Source organism: Melitaea cinxia, chromosome 9, assembly GCF_905220565.1.
Source record: "Melitaea cinxia chromosome 9, ilMelCinx1.1, whole genome shotgun sequence".
Taxonomy (NCBI): Eukaryota; Metazoa; Arthropoda; class Insecta; order Lepidoptera; family Nymphalidae; genus Melitaea; species Melitaea cinxia.
Window position 1 is genome coordinate 4,421,881 of NC_059402.1, and position 10,762 is coordinate 4,432,642.

At 32.8% G+C, this 10,762-nt stretch overlaps 1 protein-coding gene across 1 annotated transcript; it reads left to right on the top strand.

Moving 5' to 3' along the window:
• The first annotated feature begins 7,844 nt into the window (after positions 1-7,844).
• LOC123656519 (mitochondrial potassium channel-like) lies at positions 7,845-9,047 on the top strand. Its single transcript, XM_045592189.1, is given in 2 exon segments — positions 7,845-8,730; positions 8,732-9,047. Coding segments are annotated over 2 exon segments (1,083 nt in total). The 5' UTR covers positions 7,845-7,941; the 3' UTR covers positions 9,026-9,047.
• The last annotated feature ends 1,715 nt before the right edge of the window (positions 9,048-10,762 follow it).

A 10,762-nucleotide genomic window follows, 5' to 3' on the forward strand; every position in this document is an offset into this window, starting at 1 on the left:
CCCGCTTCCCGCGCCCGCGCCCCGCCCGCCGCCTAGCGCTCCACTCCGCTCGACGAACCGGCTCCAAACGCCTCTAACCGACCACACACCGACCCCTCCCGCTCTCCTTCGGCAACGTTCGGCTTGAACGATTCGACACGAGCGTCGACGGGGCGTTGTCGATTTAAATCGAATTTGAAATTTGAATCAAATTCGAAATTGGAATCGAATTTGAAATTTGATTTTTGTCATCGGGTTATTGTTCGTCGATATCGTGTTTGTATTTACGCAATTCCATTTTTGAATTGTTGGAATATTTGCGTGTTTCGTTTTAACGCCTCTATAAATGTTTTACGACAACCAAACCGAGATTTTGGCTTGGTAAACCCAATAGGCTACAAAAATAGCTTTAATAATACTCAATCGAAATATAAGGTTTCGACAAACAATTTTCCGATGACAAATTCCAGTTTTGTGGAATCGAAATTCAGATATTTATACGTGCTACAAAGTTTTAACTATACAGGGTCCTATTTTTTGTTAACCGACCAAAGTCGGGGTTTATATTTGAGACTGAAATTTTACCCTAGCTCACTAAACGTATATATATTTTACTAAAGAACATATTTCGATATACATATATTCCTTATAAATAAGTAACTATGTTATTTGCTTTTACAACTAATATACATAGTGATTTATTTGCGTTTTCTTAATAGCTTAAAGTTTGTACAACAAATTCAACAATTGTTTTTGATTCTGTGGAGGAAGGACTAACTACACTATCGAAATTTTCGTATTGGTTTTTGGAATTATAATGACATAAAAATCCTAAGAAGTATTAGTCATAATCCCTAAATTGTTATTATAACGTCTACAAATATTTTACCAAATCGTCTTTCGTTACATTATTTTTCACGTTTTTCATTATTTGACACAACAAAGAAATCCATAAAATAAATGACCCATATAACATCTAAAATTTTCTGCATTTCGATTCCACACACGCAAAATAGACCCATATTACTCGTTTCGTTCTTGTAAGTAAAGGGTTTAAAGCAAATATAAACAAAGAAAAAAAAAACCAAAAAAAAAATTAGATATAACCACATCTTACAAGAGCGTTACAAAATGTCGGAAGGTGATCGGTTGAAACAGTTTGAGCCACTGAAGACGGTGGGACGGCACAAAACATAAATATAGTCATTCGATGTTCTCCTTGTAATCACATTTCTGTGACAATCCTAGTCAACCCCTAGATTCACGTACTAAATGTTAAATGTGTCAATGTTCGTCTCGGCGCCTTCGCTGATTAAGCTATCCACTATTATTAGTTTTTGGCAACTTGTGTAATATGTCTATGTACATGTGATGATGGCGACTGGGCTACTTGAAAGTGATGATACTGCATCAAAACTGTATCTTATTAGAAAACAATTTTCAATAATTATAAATGAATGTCTATCTCACTTAAAAAAAGAAACAGGCCTCCATGAATTGTGGCTAAGAATAAAAAGTACATCAAAATCAGTCCATTTATTTACAAGCTATGATGCTAGACACCCAGGCACGTCAAAATAACCTCTCTTTTTTCGTGGGAGTTACTAAAAATGCTATTGTAAAAAAAAATAGTTGTGCTTAAATTCTTTACAGCTCAGCTTCTTAGCTGACATTGAGAGTCATAATGCACTAACAGCGTATATTTTATTTTTATACAAGACTTCCATCATCACTTCAGCCTATCGCAGTCCAATTCTAGACATAGGCGTCCACAAATTCGCGCCAAAAATGGCGTGAACTCATATATACAAGACTTACAATTTATTACAACAATGCAATGACTCCACTATAGGTCGAATATATTGCATACAAATAAAACCCATTAATATGTAGATGTTTTACACAAGATACGCCTTTTTAAGCTTTTCTCTTTATATTTAACTAATATTCTTCTGATATTATTATTATTGTTATTTTCTTAATGTATACTACGGATAGTAAGAGATATAATTGGTGTAGTAGGAAGGTCATTTCTCTTATAAAGTTACTTTTGATCAATTATTGTATTCCTACATGACGAAAACGGGTTTATAATAATACTTTGAATGGATTTCATGAAATTATTTTTAGACAAAGTATTTTTTTTTAAATAAGTATATTTTAATTTATGAATCCGTTAAATTTTATTTTATTTTATTAGGTTAGTGATAAAGATACTGGCAGCTCTGTTGCACTAATTCCAGTTTGACATTAAATTGTTGTTTTAGATTTAATGGTTATGTTTATTAAAAAGAATACGTGGTTAGTTACATATTAGATATTTATTATGGCGTTTCAATTACTATTTATTTAAATAAAGAATAATAGGAAACTGTTGCCAAAACTTTTTTTTCTTTATTTCATTAAAAATGAAACCAGTGTTGCAACGCTATAATGAACGAAAAATTATTTGTAGGCAATTGTCTTGCCCCATTAAATATTTAATGATAAGCGTAAGTATTATTATATTTACATTCCATTGGAGACTTACGATTGTATTTTTTTTTCTTCTTGCTATTTGTTTTTACTTCACGTGACGCGGGAAAAAGTATTGGATAATGATAAAGTACTTAATGTATGGTTTTCATTCAATTACGATCTTTAAAAAATTCTATTAAAATCTGCTACCGCTTATAATTAGTATGTAATTTTGAAAATTTTGTCGTATTGGTACGTTATTACTTGAACAGACTCCTATTATTTTTTTAATAATTTGAAATTAAATCGGAATTTGAATGATTTTAGGATTTCATTGTTAAAAAAATAATTTTCGAAAAATATTTTTCGGTTATGGTAAAAATTATTTAGGAAGTGCTGTTCAAGTATATAAAATCGTAGTTAACATTAAATGTGTGTAATAATTGTCTATGCGTTAGCTCAAAACCGTACGTAAAACGTGTATCGGTATATTGTCAGTTTTGTCATTTTATCTGTGTGTAGTATTCGATGGATAAATAAATTTACCAAAGATAATGTTGTTTTATTTCTAAATCATTTTAAATAGCATATAAAACATATTTTAACCTTGTTTATATATCTATACTACATACAACTATATGACAAACATTTGTATTAGCCATACAGGTGTTTGCCGTAGACTGTTTGTGCAGTCCTTGTGGGTCTCCCCACGGTGCCTCGGAGAGCACGTTAAGCCATCGGTCCCGGTTGTTATCATATACAGCTGATAGCGATCGTTACTCATAGTAGGGAATATATCCGCCAACCCGCATTGGAGCAGCGTGGTGGGTTAAGCTCTGATCCTTCTCCTACATGGGGAAAGAGGCCTATGCCCAGTAGTGGGATATTACAGGCTGAAGCGATATATCTATACTAATATTATAAAGCTGAAGAGTTTGTTTGTTTGAACGCGGCAACTACTTGTCCGATTCGAAAAATTCTTTCATTGTTAGATAGTCCATTTATCGAGGAAGACTATAGGCTATATATCATAACGCTAAGACCAATAGGAGCGAAGCACCAATGAAGAATGTTTAAAAATCTTTTTTTTTTCCTTTTGAGAGCTTCCGCTGCGTGCCCTGCATAAACAGTAAAAGTTTTGCAAAAATCATGTATGACAGAATTGTTCCTATTCCACGCGGATGAAGTCGCAGACAGAAGCTTGTTACTCTATAACTTGCGTTTTACTCTATAACGGACGTAGTAATGATAATAATTTACGGTATTTGCTTACCATCAAGTGAGCCCTACGCTTGTCTGCCGGCCTAGTAGTATAACAAAATCTAGTAATATTTAGCTTCTAATTTTACCCCAGAAGTAGTTTTCTATAATCCTTAACTGATAGATAGATATATAAATACTAGTCATAAATATAACTCCGTACTAAACTTCACATTTCTTTGTTATCTATAAATATCATTAGGTATGTTGTAATAGCAATAATAACAAAAATAACATAGAATAACTAATTTAAGAAGTCCAGTGGTCATTTGAAAGCGCATGGCCACCATCTTACAAATATGGCGTTTAACCTTCAGCTGTTTCCGATAGAAGCGTTCATTTGCATGTCTGACCTGGACGTATATGGACGTGGCTCAAGGGTTCCTGGACTGGTGTTTGGTATTGACCTCGTAAAGTGTAATGTTTTAAGCCGCATTCTTTCAATCTAGTGCATTCCATTTATTGTAGGTAATATTTAAATAAAAAAGGTTTATTATTTTTTGCTTTTCAGTTTTTTCGGCGGTTTAATTTTTTGTTAAAAAGTTTTTTTGTCCTGTGTCGGACATCCGGAAAAATAATAAAATGCAAACAAACGCCCAGACCACGACAAACTTCTTTATGGCCTATGCAAATGTTTGTCATGAGCGGGATTGTGACCGCAAGCATAATAGCTAGTGCGACGACAAAAACTATAGATATTTTAACCAACTTCAATAAAAGAGGAGAGTCCCAATTCAATTGGTTTTTTGTTTTTATGTCGCTATCTCATAACTTTTTACTGGGTGTATGTACCGATTTGGATGATTTTTTGTAAATATTCGTAAGTTGGTAACTATCATGTGGTTCCATTTAAAGTTGAGTGAGATCAGCTGAAGAGCACTTTTTGAGTTATCCCTAATAATGCGTATTTAATTGACCTCGACTACTTTGATGAAGTTGGAGTTTGGAGACAATTATTTTTTAACATTCCAATTTGCACGCATTACTGATTATTCTAAGAATTCATATTGAGAAATATTAAAAAAAATAACGACTATTACGTTTTAAAAAATAAATTAATCTAGTTAGATTACGAACGACAAAAGGAAAGCTAGTTCTCTCACATATCCAACTTAGTGGTGTGATACATCGCGCTTTCGTAGAGAAAGTCTAACCGCTACTTTACCAGATCATTTTTTATGTTAGGTCTCTTATCTGTATTTGATTTCATCTTATTTGTCAAGAGTCACTTTTTAATGTAGGTATATTTTAAGAACTATTTATGGATAACGCTTTTTGACAGATGACGATATCCAACAGATAAAAGTTTTTGATGTATTAATCTATTTCATTTTCACCATCGAATTCCACTATATTTATGAAATACTAGCTGACCCGGCGAACTTCGTATCGCCTAACAGTCGATTCTTTAATTTTATTAATTTTTTTTTATAATTTTTCTCTCCGTAAGAACCATCCTCGTACTTCAAGGAATATTTAAAAAAAAGAATTAGCGAAATCGGTCCAACCGTTCTCGAGTTTTGCGCTTAGCAACACATTCAGCGACTCATTTTTATATTATAGACTAGCGGTTCCTGCGACTTTGTCTGCGTGAAATAGTAATTTTGGACAGCCTTTTTTGGATATATCTTTTGGTTTATTTTGGATTATAAACACCGTCGTTTGGGTATTTACATGTTCAACGTGATTCTTTAAATTGGCATAACTTTTTTATTTATGAATCGATTGACATGAAACAAACACTAAATATTAAGTGAAGCTTATCACGATATATAAGTGAAAACGATATCTAAATCGGAAAAGCTGTTTCTGAGATAAGCGTGCACGAACGCACAGATAAACAGACAAAAATTCTAACAATCATTGTTTTGGATACTATTTGCGTTGATGGTCCTAATAATATTTTTCGTAATATATCTTTCATGTACAGACAGCGACGAGTTACATGTTTATTATATGTATTAATTTCTATTCACAAATATGAACCTCAATCTTATTTTTATAAATTGAGGTGAAACAGGTTTTAATGCCCTATTCTACCACCTATTGTTAAGTCTAATCGTAACATATTTGCGGGATAAACTTTATCTGCAATAGAGATACAGGCACTTAGATAAGGAAACTAATTTATAGTGTAGGTAAGTTTTTTTGTGACTTTTTAAGAACAAAATGTGATCTCAAGATAATATAGTTTTAGCGTGATGCTCTTGTAAACAAAAGTTACTTAATTTTATTATAATAGAAGTATTTTTACGCTTCAGCCGGTAATATCCCACTGCTGGGCATAGGCCTCTTTCCCCATGTAGGTGAAAGATCAGAGCTTAATCCACGCTGCTCCAATGAATATCTTTAAAAGAATTTAAAATAAAGTTTGCTATATAAAACAATAACATACAGAAATATGCATTATACCTAGTACGCGAGCGTATCTAAACTAAATCTGTCATGTCCCATATAAAGTATAACGTGTAGGTATCAATTTCTTTTCTATTTACATTGTATAGGACGCCGTCTGAGTCACACGACGGATATGGATAAAACGACCGAGGATGTTTGGTGAGTAATATGAATATAATAAGGCGCGTAATAAGATTGAATGCGCGTCATTTTGAAGGGTTTATGAACTTTGATTAAGTGTGTAATCATTATATTGAACTTATTATTTTCAGATATAAGAACGATGATGTCAAAGTAGCGAAAATCAATTATGTTGGACCTACCAAAAAAATATGTTTATGGACAAAGATGGGGAAAAGACTTATATTTTAAACATTTAAATTTGACTAACAATAATTTTACCTGTTGCATGTAACTGGCAAATTATGAAGAAATGATTTTATTTAACTTTTATTTTATTTTTTTCAGAAATGTCCACAATTGCGGTAAAAGATACTAAATACCTCATACTTTTACAAAATAAACGCTACTATGGCCTCTATAAAGACAGACAATAAAATCAAATTAAAATGTTAATATACCTATAAAAATGTATTTATTATACATGTATCTAGATAATCTATCTCGATTATAAAATATGCGGCTTTAAATATGCCGCAGACCTAATTCTGTCACGCAATTGGCCGATTTTTTTATATTAGCTAGGCACTCATTAACAAAAGACAGACAGTATATCTAGTGGGTGTGTCATAAGCACTTGACCACTTAATCTTCGCCATGTGTCTAATAACATCAATTAGCGTGTTGCATGTCGTAACGCTACTATTAATTTTGAGATATGAAAAATAGGTTCGGTTTATTTATCTTTATTAAGAAGACATACAGTTTTGATATCAGGCATACAAGGGACATACATAAACATGAAAGATATGACTGTAATTAGGTATTTATAATAAACACATTTTTTAAGTACAACTTCTTTACGCACGCTTGACTTGGGGAGTAACCTGTTGCCTGTTGAATGCGTAACGAGAGCGTTACGAAAAGTGTGATCGGGTGTAGCGAATGAAAGTTGAGACGGATATAAAAGTTAGATTGAGCTAAAGAAGTTTTACTTCATTCGTGTGGTCTAAAGCACACTCTTTTTTTTTTAAAGTGTAACTGCGGAGTTTCTTGTCGACTTTTCTCTGCAGAATCTACATTCCGAATCGGACTATGACTAATTCATTAAGAATCACATTTTTAAGTTTATAAAATGACGATTTTAAAATGCTCCTGAAGCCTACTTGAATTAAATAATTTTTGGTTTTAAAACAAATTAAATCTTTACATAAAACTAAAATAAATTATAAAAGATATGTATGACAACCAGCATCGACGGCTTAACTTCTAATGCTCTTAATGTTCGGATTTAATTGTTTTAGAATAGGCTCTTGTCCAATAGTGGTTTATTTGAAAACTGTTAACATGCTTATACCGGTTGAAGAATTCATTAGTATTGTATCAAGAAAGCTGAGGGACAGGAGACTGCTCTGCGTACCTCACCTATAACACCCAGGTTCTACAAATGGTATGTAGATGATACTTTTACAATATTACCATCTGATAAAGTATCCATATTCGTACACCATCTTAACTCCATAAATTCCAAAATTCAATTCACAATGGAGTTAGAGGCAAATAATTCTTTAGCTTTCTTAGATGTATTAGTCGTCCGTAATCCCAACAATACAGAACAGAAATATGTCATTATAATTAACTAAAAATGATATCATAGCCCGCAAAAATGTATAGCAGAATGGTATAACATCATTAAAACTAAAAAAAAAACAGTTTTAATATGTAAACATGGCAGACCGACTCCGGCAATTTGCACAAAGGGTGCGAGACAAGATACATTTACCGCAAATAACATCGACAAGTAGGGACAAAGTCGATCAACTTATAACCAAATATGTCCCAGCGTCTAAAGTTACAGAAATAGCGGAAAAGTTTAAACATGAAAGTATCACGAACAGAGTAAAGGAACTGGTGTCTAGATATGAAAAGTTTACTGGTATAGAAGAAATAATGGCTATTCAGAATACCGTAGTCGAAGCGCAGGAGCAGTTTGTTGCATCTCAGGATCGGAGACGAGATTTAGGACGTGAACTGGCGTCAATAGAAGCTAGGTTGAAAGAACTACATTCAGAAATGCAAAACATTATGAAAGGTGACGACAAGTACTTACAACTTTGTACTGAGGAGCATAAGTTAATCATACAAGAACGAGCATTACGAACTCTTTTCTCGGAAGCGGAGAGAGAGGAAAGAGAATTGTTCGCGACGATGTCGGCCGCGGTCAAACGCGGCCATGAAAGGAAAAGGGCACACACTGAACGCAATAAATATTGGTACATTGTCGCTTCCATACTTGGTACAGTTTTAGGAATAGCCGGTTCAACAGTGAACAATCGCTTAAAAATGGCCGAGTTCAGAGATATGATGGAACAACAAATGGCTAGGAGTGCCAGCGTGTTATACACCATAGCAGGTGGTGGGTCAGCCAGCAGAGCTGATATCGCTGACGCTATGAAGACTGAGTTTGCTTATCAGGAACAACTCGCGAATAACTTAACCCTAATGCAGGAAAATATAGAAAAATCTAGTCAACAAACAGGCATCTTTAATTGATCACCTAAATCATCAAGATCATAAAATCGAATCACAAATCCGCGAACTCAAACGTTTAATAGTTGCCGCTTCTCAAAATAGTGCTAAATCAGATGCCGAACTAGCAAAAGCACTATCTGTAGTACATCATGACCTAGATGAGGATAAAGACAAGGAAAGAGAGCCAAGTACACTTGACGGTAATCAAATAATTACCGGTATCGGTATTTTGATATGCGCCGCTGTAATATTCGGTAATATATTCGGGAAAATTAGTTGATTTATTACCTCTATGATTGTAAGATTAAAAGTTTTTATTTTGCATGTGTGTAAAATTTTATTTTCGTACTTGTATCCTCGTCGCAATGCTATATTTTTTATTTTTATTTAATGTCCAGCTTAAAGCATTTTTTAAAGATATATTTTGTATAGTTAAGTGGTTGATATGTTTATTGAAAAATAATACAAAGATCATATAATTGTACTGCCATGAATTTAAAAATATACTATAAATGTAATATTGTAATTCAACTAACGAGTTATTTCGTTCCGAGTATTTTGATACGCTTAACGTATCATGATTAAAGTTTGACTAAATCTCCAACGGTTCTATTTCAACAATAAAAAAGTATGTGCGTATGTACGCACACACTAGTACGCATTTTAGAAGTTAATCTTCTTTGGCAAACTAATTTTTAAGTCTCATTAATTTTTAAATCTCAATATTTATACAAATCTAAAGCTTTAGATGTCGGTTCCATCGCCATCTAGTTAGTTTGCAATGTAATACTCATATGAATGTAACAATTTTTGTAGTTTCTATAGTAGACGCTAGGTGGCTCTGTTGTTCGACTAAAACGTTGCATCTTCGTGACGCTAATATTATTATTATTGCAAATCATTTGTAAAAATTTTACCCTCATACGCCTAAAGAAGTTTCACTTCAAAAATAATTCGTTTTTTGAATATAGTAAACGGAAGTTAAGTCTTTATAATGGTATGTTCTCGTTTATAAAATAATAATATTATGCCATAACCACCACACAGGTCCTTAATATTGTATAAACTAAAATATAAATTTTATCTGTAATATTTTGTACTGTGTGGCTACGGTACTAAAGAATTTAGCCACCCCCTCTCTTCCCGTGGGTGTCGTAAGAGGCGACTAAGGGATAACACATTTCCACTACCACATTGGATTTTAAAAAGCCGACCGGTGGCGGGATAACCATCAAAATGGCGTAAATTCATGTATTTTTCCCATAGTCACCACGCTGGGTAAGCGGTAGCCATTTAACATTTATTACACATTTGCCCCATCCCCGCCTTTATTAAAAATCCATTATTTTCAATTATAGCTTTGCAAATGTTCCTGTAAATTTTTAAAATTGTTATAATGAAATTGGAAAAGTTAACAAATTTATCCATATATATTTATATATATATATATACAAAATACACCATATATAGGTATTTCTAGACACATGAAGACGTTTATCTCAAAAACACATATTTTTTATCATATCTGTTATCCCTCTATCTCTAATCTATAACGTAATATGATAAATTGGCGATAACTCTGACGTATTTCCGATAAAAGGTCTATTAACATATCAATGTTAATCATATCAATGCGGGAAGCGCCGCTATCAAGCGGGTTCGATTACCGCTCAAAACGGATATTTGTTTGCTGCTTTGGATAAATAATTTCTACATGTCAGAGAGCACGGATAGACGTCGATCCTGCTTCATATCATAAACACCTTCTTACGTTTGTTACTATTCGTAAAATTATATATTAACTGTAAAAATTAACTTTTGAACAACTTGTTATACGTTATATATATAAATAACTTAATAACTATCTTAAAATAACTATTTATATTTCAAGTGAATGATATAACCATATAAATAATTATATAAATAGTCATGCTATACACGTTTTGTTCTAAAAAATGAATTTACTCGATAAGTGACCCGACTTTAGATACAAGTAAATTATGTCTTTATCGCTGCG